General features: G+C 35.9%; 1 protein-coding gene across 1 annotated transcript in view; it reads left to right on the forward strand.

The window, feature by feature from the left end:
• NBEA (neurobeachin) overlaps positions 1-12,651 on the forward strand; it is an 853,790-nt gene that overhangs the window by 346,584 nt on the left and 494,555 nt on the right. Inside the window, 4 exon segments of the mRNA XM_030563353.1 lie at positions 2,081-2,211; positions 3,547-3,654; positions 5,297-5,465; positions 7,781-7,876. Of these exon segments, the coding sequence (XP_030419213.1) occupies positions 2,081-2,211; positions 3,547-3,654; positions 5,297-5,465; positions 7,781-7,876 (504 nt within the window).

The following is a 12,651-nucleotide window of genomic DNA, read 5'->3' on the forward strand; positions in this document are numbered from 1 at the left end:
GATTTTTCATCATGGTCTTTGGTTCTCTGAGAATTGCCTCCCAGATCCCCTTTTTTGGGAGAATACACCTCAGCCATGTGCCTGTAAAGCATCTAGCAAACAGTGATAGTTTGGGCTACATGTGCACAGTTTTGTAAATGAAAACGTTCTTTGAAAAGGTATGAAGAACTGTGACCCCATGTGTTCTCATTATCTTTCTTATTGGCAGCAGGTCTTGAAAATATTGTCTTTTCAAATGGATTGCAGCATTATTTGTTGCTGACAAAAATCATTCAGCTCAGTCAAGAACTGAGAAGACGATGGGGAATTTAAGAGGGACCTCACCAAACTACATGAACAACATGCAATACGATGGCAAATTTGGTTTTGTTATTTTCATGCTGTTTATATTTAACACTATATCAATTCTTTTCCCAAGCTGTTAGATATTATGACTGTGAAAAAAACGTTTTTAATGAAAGTGAACTTGAAGGATCCAGACTCAGTGGCGTGGAGTGAGCTGCAGAACCTCAGTGGAACAAAAAAACCCGCTTTAAAGACAGTTAATTTCAGAAGAACAATTCCCCGGTCTTTAATTAACTATTTATCAACTGTCCTCAAGTGTTTTATTACTTCTAATAATTTTCTCAAGTGTAAGGATCCCTAAAAGGGAATTATTGACAGGGTTTATTCAGAGTTCTCACCTCTAGTTCAGAACCAAACCTTCCCACACTGTTATAAACTGTTACACCAGACAGTATAATCTGTGAGAATAAGTGCACCTGACCTCAGTGACAGCTACTTCCCAAAATAAGTATTGGAGCTGCAGGTAGCAGTCTCCTGTCCCCCTTCCCCCAATATCCTACAGTTAAGTCATACGGTCAAAGTGGAAGAAATGAGACAATTCTTGGGGATATTACAAGGAAATGTTTTGGTGGAGGGTTAAGGGAAGTTGATGGAGAAGTGGGAAGACAGCAAAAAAGGTATCCTCTACCTTCTGGCTCCCATGTCCCATTTTTAAATGGAAAATTGGATCACTTTTATAGTAAGAGTCCCAATCTTTTCAATCTGTGTTCAAGTAAGAGTCTTCTCATTCTGCTAATTATACTTGTCACCTATCTCTCCTTTATATCATTTTTGAGATGTGGTGACCAAGACTGAGCACACTATTTCAGGTGAGGTTGTACCATTGATTTATATAAGAGCATTATAATATTTTCTGTGTTGTTCTCCATGCTATTCCTTATGCATTCTATATTTATATAATTATTTTTTGGTTTGGGGGAAGATTTTTTTCTTGTCTGCTGCTGTACATTGAGCAGAAGTCACTGAGCTGTCCACAGTGATGCCCAACACTTTTTGATAAATTGCTACAATTAATGTAGGACCTTAGAAGCAGCAAACATAGTTCAAATTATTCTGTTTTGTTGTACATTGCTTTAAGTTATCAATGTTGAATTCCATCTGCCATCCTACTGCATGTTGTTTATCTAGTTTGGCTAGGTCCCTCTTAAATTCCTCAGAGTTCTTGACTGAGCTGAATAATTTTTGTCAGCTGCAAATTTTGCCACAACACTGTTCTCTCATCTTTTCAGATCACTGATAATTACTATTGTCAGTCCTCATGTGGAACCTTGTGGCAGTCTGCTGTTAATCTCTGACATGATGGAAAGTAACCATTGATTCCTACCTTTTGTTTTCTGTCTTCTAGCCACAACAAATGTTAAGGTTGGCTTTGGCAACACTAAGAAGTATGCTTCCAAAAATAGTGGATCAACAGGGACAACATGATCATAATCTAAGAACTCCAGTTACAGGGGAATAATTTGCCTTTTTCAAACTTCTTGAGGCTTTAAATACGAGCCTTGTTTAAGACAGCTAGTCAGAAGATTAAGGAACCTGATTAACTAAAAAGAGTGAAATTGGAAAAGTCACCATAATATTTTCTCAGTATCACCAAACTATGATTTAAGAGATTTGTGATGCCTATTTATTTATACATTTGCTACTGGGACATAATCATTCTTTGGAGGTATAGGCACTTCATTAAATGGTAACTGTGTAATCACCTAATGATAACCGTTCCCTTATCTTTTTTTAGTTTGTTGTGTTGCTGTGAGAAACTGTTTAGAGTGTCGACAAAGACAAAGAGAAAGGGTGAACAAATCTTCACTCATCAGCAGTAAAACTCAGGACACTCTTCAGGGTGTGACTGCAACAGCATTGACCAAGGTAATCTAATGTTGTTAATATAGGTTGTACCAGTAATTAAAATGAGCAGGAGATGATTGTAGTTCATTTCTAGACTTCTTTTAAAACAGAAGTTGAATTGTCACCCATTTCCTGTCTCTCAAAAGGAAACACTTTCTTTTTCATTGAAACAAGAAAAAAAATTAAAAGGAAGAAAATAGTTAATTTAATGGCATGATTATAACTGTTCTCCAATACTTTACTCTCTCCTACTTCTGCTCCAGAGAGCACATCTTCTTCCTTGCCGTATTGCAATTTGATTTATCTATACATATTTCTTTGATTTCTAAAGCCTCATGAGATGCATGGCCAAAACCTGCAGTCAGATCTTTGTGGGTGGACTCTTGCATCTTTGTAGAATTCCATTAACTTCAATAGGGCTCTGTGTGTAAATCATGGTCTGTCTTGGTGGATATGACTCCAAGAACGAGGTCTAAATTTGTTTATCACTTACATTTCAGTCACTTTGATGTCCTTATTATTTAAGTTGCTCATTTCTGAATAGTCCCCAAATTTGGTCACAGTTTTGGGGGTTGAAGGGCTCTAAACTAAATGTGCAAGACACAAAAACCATCCCTGGTCTCAAAGATGATGCTTTGGTATATCCAGCCCAAATTCTCTTACGATAATCTCATTACTACTTTCACAATATAGTCTCTTGCCACAAAATACTGTTTCAGAAAAGACTTATAGCCACAAATATCACTAGATTATTTTATAAAACCATACCAAAAATATATTCTAGCAATTTTGCCAAACTCAACAGCAGACAAACATTGGACTGTAGAAAACAGAACACTTTTCTATGTTAATTGTTATATGGATTGCAGTGCTTATTGTTTAAAGAAAACAGGTCACATTACTGTAAGTAGAATACAGAACATGCATGGCCTGCATGGGACTGTAATAATAATTCTCTGTATAAAATAGAATGAGGCTGAATTTTCCAAGTTATTTTCACTTATACAAACAAAATCTTAGCCTATCACGTGCCTAGGAAATATTTCTTATTGACAATACAAAAAAAGTTAGTCTCCTCTGGCTACAGTTAATATGCTAACTACTAGAGAGTGGTGCATTTTATCCAGTAGGATTAAAACATTGTTTTTGAAGAACATAAACAATTCTGTATCTGACTGTTCAGTACTAATGCATTAAAATAAGTAAAGCATCACTGTGTTTGTAGAACCAGTATCTGAATGTTACCTTTTTTGTCTGCGGTTAGTACTAATGTATTTAATTTATTTATTGTGGATCAAAGAAATGTTTTGAATAAAATTCTCCGTACACTTTGGAAAAATAATTCTACATTTTTAGTCACCATTGGAAAATGTTCCTGGTAACCTTTCCCCAATAAAGGATCCTGATAGACTTCTTCAGGATGTTGACATTAATCGTCTGCGAGCAGTTGTTTTTCGTGATGTGGTGAGTAATATGGACCATGATTTTTCTTTTTGCAGTATATGCATTAATATTTAAAAGAAAGATTAATGTTACAAATAACTTGCATTTTTAAAAAGAACAGCTTTGGAAGCTGGATGAACTTAAAATCTGTGCTCATCTCCAAAAAAGGCTTTTGATTTCCATTTTTTCGGGGAAGAAATATGCCAAATTCTACATAATCTAACTTTCTCCTTTTTCTTACAAAATGAAGTGTTTAATAAAAGTGATCTTATTTGGTAAGAAAAATGCCTTACATAATTTCATTGCACTTTACAAGCTGAAACTGATACGCGAACTACATGCAAGGAAAATTTCAATAATCTCTGAAATGCAGCACCTCTGGGGTGAAATGTTGCTTCTCCTTATTGATGCAACATTTATAATCATATAAGATCCAGTTCTGTTATGGTGCTGAGTATCTTTTATATAACTCATCTATGCTAAATGACTTTAGTATCCCTTTCGGCAGTATTCTAGGGGAATGCATGCTGAACCACAAATGCTTATGTAGACTTCTCAGAATAGTTGCTGCATCCATAAATGACAAAGAAATAAATATAATATCTTCATTCATTTTATGCTACAAATTTATAGTGTGGTCTGGAAGTAAGAGCAAGTGACTGCAATTCTGATTCTTTCATTCTGTTGCTGACTTTGCCACTTGTTTGTTCTGAGATCCTAGGCAAGTCACCTAATCTTTCTGTGTACAGGCTTACCCGTTCATCAGTTCGTAGATTTCCAAAGCCAGAATGGACAATTGTGATGATCTAGTCTGACCTCCTGTATATCACAGGCCATAGAACGCCAAGATTAATTGCTAGAGTATATCTTTTAGAAAATATGTAATCTTGATTTAAAAATTATCAGTGATGGAGAAACACTCCTAGCTAATTTTGGCTCTTAATTGTTTTCAGTTTTGTGAAACTGGCTTTAACACACCAAGTGTATACATATTACAGGTCTGGACTTGAGTCTTTCACGTTGTAATGTGATCGAGGCATGATCACTTGTGCCTAAGCTAACTTAAATTTTTAGTTCTGTTAGGAGAAGTCTAATAAAGGATTCCCCTGTGTTGGCTGCAACACTTTTTGAGTTAGGAAATTGTAACCTATAATTTTTACAAATTCCAAGGATGCTCTAGTACTAGCACATGAGACTGCCAGCATATGGCACACAAATTGAAGTCCCATATGTTTACATGGTTTTTTCCTGTATGTTATAGATTGGTACATAAAGCAACGGTCACCCTGTTCCCTAGTATGATTTGGTGGTCCATAGCAAAGTACAAGATGGGGTATTATTTGGTATCTATCTGTTAGGATGTTGATCCATAAGCATTGAAGCTAATATTGTTCTGAGTGCATCAGAAACAGATGATGCTATTTTTGACCCAGAAGGCTATTCCCTCTTCCCATTTGCCTACACTATCTTTCCTAAATAGGTTATAACCACTGATTTTAACATTCCAATTAGCGTATAGGTGATTCAAGAATTGAATTGTAAGCAAATAAGCAAGTATAACGTCTAAAATGGTTGATGTTTCTAAAACACATTCATTATCTTGATTTAAAAGTTTTGTGTAAGTGTCAAGTATGACAGATGTGTTCCTTTTTCTCTCTCTCAGGATGATAGCAAACAGGCTCAATTTTTGGCTTTGGCAGTAGTTTACTTTATTTCTGTGTTGATGGTCTCCAAGTACCGTGATATACTAGAACCTCAACGGGAGACTGCAAGATGTGGGAGCCAGGCAGGTAGAAATATCAGACAAGAAATAAATTCACCAACAAGTACAGGTACATCTATTTTTCCCACTTATTTTTCATTTTGTTTTTCAGAATTTCCTTGAAACGGTAAATATTTGACTACAGAAACTGTTTTAAATTGAATGAAAGGTGTGAAGGCTAATGAGACTATTTTGTTGTTCTTTAGTTTCTCCAGGCTTCTTTAATATATGTTGGTTGTTGATAAGTTAGATTTAAATTATGAGCCTCTGCTTATAGGGTTTAACTTACTTTCATTTGCTTATTCTGTATTTATGCATCCATTTTTTAATTTATATGTACATTCAAAGAAGGAGAGCCCTTGTGAATTTAAAGTTCTGAAAGGATAAGATATTAACCTGTCAAAGTAAACCTAAAAATTGTCATTTGTCTACTGTGATCAGCTCTCTCTGACTCTAAATGCACTGTCTGAAGTCTGTAATCAGCAAACACAGCTAGCTCCCTAGTTGAAGTTACTTCTGTTTAAACTTAGTCTTGTGAAAAGCTAATATAGCAAGGACTATTAACTCTCTTGAGTCCTGCTGTCTTTCTATTTTGGGTCTGCATTGAAAAGCCCCTGGAAGTCTAATATACTAGAATTGTTGCTTTTACTGCATTCTTTACCTGATTAATGTGAATTCTTTTTTTTCCCTGGCAAATGATATCCCAGCCTTTGGGGGCACTATCTGTCAGCTGCAGAACCTGCCAAGAGTTTTGTATCCAAATGCGTTCCTCCACTGTTTGTAATGTTCAGTTTGCCAGTCCAATGGCTTATTTAAGCCATTGAAATGGATTGGTTTATGACTGTGCTCTGTTTTCTCTCTCAGAACAGCCATATAAATATATTGGAAAAGAGTGATTAGAAATCAGTGGCCAAATCTCTGCATGTTGTTTTTCATGAACATGTTGCTTCTTGTACTGAATTTAATTTGCTGTCTTATTTTCTGGAACTGTTGATTTTCATATCATCTATAGTGTAATTTAAATTCATGTCCTATTTGCTTTTATTTAGGTCTGTCAAATAATTAAAAAATTGCAATTAATCATGAGATTAAAAATAGTCATCATTAATCAATTTTAACTACACTGCTAAACAATAAAAGAAAACCAATTTAAAAGTATTATAAATATTTTTTATATTTTTCTACATTTTAAGATATATTGATTTCAATTACAACACAGAATACAAAGTGAATACTGCTCACTTTATATTATTTTATTACAAATATTTGCATTGTAAAAAAGATAAATAGAAGAAATAGTATTTTCAATTTACATCATACAAGTACTGTAGTGCAGTCTCTTTATCATGATAGTACAACTTACAAATGTAGAACTGTTTTTTCATAACTGCACTCAAAAACAAAACAGTGTAGTCTCTAAAGTTTTACAAGTCCATTGAGTCCTACTTCTTGCTCAGCCAATTGCTAATACAAACAAGTTTGTTTACATTGTCCTGGAAATAATGTTGCCTGCTTCTTTTTTACAGTGTCACCTGAAAGGGAGAACAGGTGTTTACATGGCACTGTTTTAGCGGTCATTGCAAGTTATTTAAGTGCCAGATATGCTAAACATTCATGTGTCACTCCATGCGTTGACTTGTAGATCGCACTATTTTTTGTTTACAGTGCAAATATTTGTAATACAAAAATTATATAAAGTGAACGCTGTACACTTTATATTCTGTGTTGTGATTGAAATCAATATATTTGAAAATGTTGAAAAACTTCAAAAATATTTATAATACATTTAAATTTGTATTATGATTTAACAGTGCAATTAAAACTGTAATTAATCATGACTTTTTTTAATCTTCTTAATTTGTTTTGCATTAAAACTTGAGTTAAATGCAATTAATTGACAGCCCTACTTTTATTCATTTTATCTAATTCATTGTTATATCTTAGCTTGCTTACTTTCTACCTTTGTACACTAAATTAAAAAAATATCCATGTCCTCATTGGCTGTTTTCATTTAATAAACTTATATTTAGGTGGTCAGCTATGAGAAACCATAATTTTGTGTTGTATTTAATGTGTGCTTCCTGGTCATATGTTATGGTGCTGGAGTAGGAAACTGCTTGTTTCAATTAACTATTTCAGCCATGTTTGTCTTATATATGTGTCTTTTTCCCTATAAATGTTGTTTTTATGATTCCCTGCTAATTGGTCTGATGTTTCCTATCTCTTGATACGTAACTTGTTTCCTTTCTTCAGCAATGCATTTTTGTTAATAGTGCCATATTTGCATGTTTCAATGAGATAGGACTTCTGTCATGGATCCACAGTGGACCAGATCACAGGCGGTTATTAGCTGGCTCACATTTGATTCCATGATTTTCTCCACAGTTGTGGTCATACCATCTATCCCTCACCCAAGTTTGAACCATGGATTCCTTGCCAAGTTAATTCCTGAGCAGAGCTTTGCCCACTCATTTTACAAAGGTAATATTATCATCATCTCCTAACCTGTCTGGGTGTCCTTATTTAGTGTAATGTAATTAAATAACTAACCGTGATGTAATTCTTGGTAAATAAGCATACGCCTCAGGTTAACTGGAGATCAGACTGTCACCTGATGAGGATACCCTTGAGACAAGTCTTCCTTCCTGGCTACTTTTGGAAGTATCTTGTCCACTTCTACTACCATTTGTTCATTTCAGTGACACCTACTAAATTATTTAACAGTAGGTAAACAAAAATAATGTTAAGGTGGAGAGAGTTGAGAAGGAAATTTTGAATGTTTTTGGTTTGGGCTTATTCTTTTTATTCTTGCTGCAACAATACGTCCTTTAGGTATGAAAACAAATCACACCTATTTTAAAAAGATTGCATACAGGGAATAAATTAAATCTTTAGTACTGCTTTTTTAGTGTTCCCTTTCCTCTCACTTCCTACAGATCTTCTCTCTTCCTTTCCTTTTCTTCTTTTTTCTTTCACTTTTTGTTTGTATGTAAACCTTTTATATTGTATATAATGTAAAGTTTTATTTTATATGTTGTTGATTGCTGTACTGTGCTATTCTGGAGAGAGACAGTTTCTGCAGTCACAGCAAATGTTTTGTAATACAGACTGGTTTTTCAGATAGAAAATATGCATATGCATAGACTACATTTTTCAAATGTCAGAGATCTGCATATGTACAAAGTTAAATAGGTGCATTTGTAGCCAAGTGTACATGTGAATTTTCCAACTTATGTGCAAATGTTACAGTGGAAATGCAAAAAGTGAATAGGTGCAACCATACTTTATCTGCTGATCATGCTCTCTGTGTCACTCAGATAAAAACCCCAAAAGTGTAAAAGAATAATAAATACAAACAAAAAACTAGTAATTAATTCGGTGACTACTTCTGGTAAAATATGAGGAATAGGATGACTTCCTAGTTTACTAAGAATACTTAGCACTTATATGGTGCTTTTCATATTCCAAATGCTTTACAATGTTAAATCCTTCAATCAAGGGTTCTCACAAAGAAAATGTTTGGCCTTGGAGTGTGGTCACCAGTTCTTGCTGGTGGCCGCTCTGACAATTTTTCCTAAAATATTTAATTAACTTTAGCAAAAACAGATATGTATGTCCAAATCATTGTTGTTTACTTATGTAGGGTTTTTGTCTGCAGATTCAATAATAAAAATAATGTACAGTAGTCTCATTTTTTTACTGGACCAAAACGGAATAGAAACACAAATAAGGTGCTTTGCGTGTTCTTGTCTATTTTGTTGTTTCTTTTGCGCTTTTTTTATAATTAAGACTCGCTAGCTAGTAAGTCTGCTAGGTAGCTGGGAGACACTGAAAAGACATAGTAACAAAAATATAAATATCACTTTTTACAGCAGAGACTTACTCTGTCCCATCAAGCCGGGGACAAATTAAGCCCTGGATGGGGAGGTGGGTAGCGCAGCAGCCGGGCCCAGGGCAATGAGGGGATGTATGGGGGACTAGGGAAGGCAGCAGGGGCAATGTCGGGGGGAGTGAGCCTGCTGCTGTGTGCCCGGAGCCCACCACTCCACTGTCTCCAGGAAGGTGGGGAACTCACACCAGCTGTTGGTGGCCCCAGGGGAAGAGCTGCTGCTTTCCGCCCTCCTCAGCCCGCCATCACTGCCCAGGACCCTATGGCCACAAGAAAAGCCCCTGATGGCCACATGCAGCCACAAGGGCTGCATTTGAAAAATGCTGATCTATTAGATAAAGTTCTGTATGTCTCAGTCCCTCATTTATGAACCTTTATAATTTACTGACTTCACTAATTGATTTCAAATTCAAATGTTTCGTACCTGAATTTCAGTATTTCTCCTCCCCCCATAAGATTTCCCCATTATTGCCAAAAATAAACAAATATATATAAGTACACCAGTTATGTCACCACTAAGAATATTAAATTAGCACACTGACGTGACAAAAAACTCACTGAATGATCCTGAAGTAAAAGATTATATTAAAAGATTACATCAGGATCATTCAGTGAGCTTTTTGTCACATCAGTGTGCTAATTTAATATTCTAAGTGGTGACATAACTGGTGTACTTATCCACCCTTTATAAAAGGAATTTTATGCTGTTAATTCAGAAGTGCTGCAAAATAAACCCTAAAATATATTTGAATCCTATTTCCTCATTATCTTCTTGTTGCACATTTATAGCACCTTTTTATATAGCAGGCATTAGGATATTTCATTTTTAGCCACATCTGCTTGCATATTAAAACATACAGAGCAATCCAGAGACAATGTTAAAATTTTGTTTTATTAAATTTTATGCAATAAAAAGGATATATAAACAAGATTAATATTGTTTGTACAAAATATGGCACTTGAAATAAAGACAGATAGCAAACAGAGAAAAGATTAGTTTTGCCATTTATATGCAGAATGGTTCTTGAGATAAAATATAAGTAGCAAAGGTGTATTAAAAAAAACAGTGAAGTATAGATTTTTAAAATAGAGCAGATGGGTAGACATACAGAGGACATCAGAGAGGAGGCTGTTTTTATATCCGTCATGTCTCCTCTACCGTATATTACAATCACAATTTTGCCTTCAGAAATGGGTACTAAGCTTGTCTTACTAGTTAAAGTCATATATTTATTGAGCATATATATTGTATTAACCAGGCCTTACACTGAGTATATTAAGAGTTTTTGTTCTTTGCCAGTGTCATGGTATAATCCCCCACTCTGAACCTTAGCGTCCAAAAGATGGGGTACCAGCATGAATTCCTCTAAGCTCAATTACCAGCTTAGTAATTGTAGCGCTGCCACCAACCAGGAATTCCAGTGCCTGATACACTCCAGTCCCGCCCCAAAACCTTGCCCGGGGACCCTCTGGATCTTAACACAAGGAAAGTAAACCCTTTCCCTCACTGTTGCCTCTCCCAGGCTTCCCCTCCCTGGGTTACCCTGGAAGATCACTGTGATTCAAACTCCTTGAATCTTAAAACAGAGAGGAAAATCCACCTTCCCCCCTCCTCCTCTCTCCCCCTCCCAGACTCTCTCTGAGAGAGAAAGTAATCCTAACACAGAGAGAAAATTAACCTTTCTCTCCCCCTTCCCTCCTTTCTCCCCACCAATTCCCTGGTGGATCCAGACCCAGTCCCCTACGGTCTCTCACCAGAATAAAAAAACAATCAGGTTCTTAAACAAGAAAAGCTTTTAATTAAAGAGAGAAAAACAGTAAAAATTATCTTTGTAAATTTAAGATGGAATATGTTACAGGGTCTTTCAGCTATAGACACTGGGAATACCCTCCCAGCCTAAGTATACAAGTACAAATTAAAATCCTTCCAGCCAAATACACATTTGCAAATAAAGAAAACAAACATAAGCCTAACTCGCCTTATCTACCTAGTACTCACTATTTTGAGCACATAAGAGCCTGTATCAGAGAGATTGGAGAGAAACCTGGTTGCACGTCTGGTCACTCTCAGAACCCAGAGAGAACAACAACCGAAAACTAACAGCACACACACAAACTTCCCTCCCTCAAGATTTGAAAGTATCCTGTCCCCTGATTGGTCCTCTGGTCAGGTGACAGCCAGGCTCACTGAACTTGTTAACCCTTTACAGTCAAAAGAAACATGAAGTACTTCTGTTCTATTAACTCTTACTTATCTGTTTATGACAGCCAGCCTATTGTGATAATTGTGTTGAAAGTTTGGTGAGATATTAGTAGCATGTTTTATCACTATTGTTGGAATTATGTCAGGGCTCTTTGAGGCTGGAACATTAGTAATTCAGGAAGAAGCACTGGCTGCTTATAAGCAATCCACCTGTAGTATTGTTATAACCACTAAACTTCCATCCATTCACTAAACAAAACTAACTGAGACTTGGGTGATAGTACACTTTTGACTTTGCTCCCACACTTTGATCTTTCGCCCTCTGTATTGGCACATCAGTTCACTCTTGCATAATAAATTATCTAATAAAAACTACAAGATAATTTGGTAGGCAGAATCTAATTACTCAAGTTTGTATATAGTTGTATTTAGCCAGAAAACAGATGGGGAAAATTGTTATTTAAAAATATGGGTTCCTTTAAGCTTAATATGGGTATTTTTCTTAGGTTGTGTTTTTTGATATGTATATGTATTTTCTTTAGTTAAACATATTTGAGTAGTTGAGAGACTCTAGTGGTGTCAAGCATTTTCCTATATGCAGTTGGAAGATGTCTCAAGTGGATATCTATAGCCAGTGTCAGATGTAACTTCCAAGAATTTTCTTCATCATTGTACTTGGCAGTGAGCTTTGCTTTGAATGCTCTTAGCATGCAAAGCTGTTCTGTATCTCTCTAATGATGATCATAGAATATCAGGGTTGGAAGAGACCTCAGGAGGTCATCTTGTCCAACACCCTCCTCAAAGCCGGACTAATCCCCAACTAAATCATCCCCGCCAGGGCTTTGTCAAGCCTGACCTTAAAAACCTCTAAGGAAGGAGATTCCACCACCTCCCTAGGTAACCCATTCCAGTGCTTCACCACCCTCCTAGTGAAAAAGTTTTTCCTAATATCCAACCTAAACCTCCTCCACTCCAACTTGAGACCATTACTCCTTGTTCTGTCATCTGGTACCACTGAGAACAATCTATATCTATCCTCTTTGGAACCCCCTTTTAGGTAGTTGAAAGCAGCTATCGTATCACCCATCATTCTTCTTTTCAGACTAAACAATCCAAGTTCCCTCAGTCTCTCCTCATAAGTCATGTGCTCCAGCCCTCTATATC

Source organism: Gopherus evgoodei, chromosome 1, assembly GCF_007399415.2.
Source record: "Gopherus evgoodei ecotype Sinaloan lineage chromosome 1, rGopEvg1_v1.p, whole genome shotgun sequence".
NCBI lineage: Eukaryota > Metazoa > Chordata > Testudines > Testudinidae > Gopherus > Gopherus evgoodei.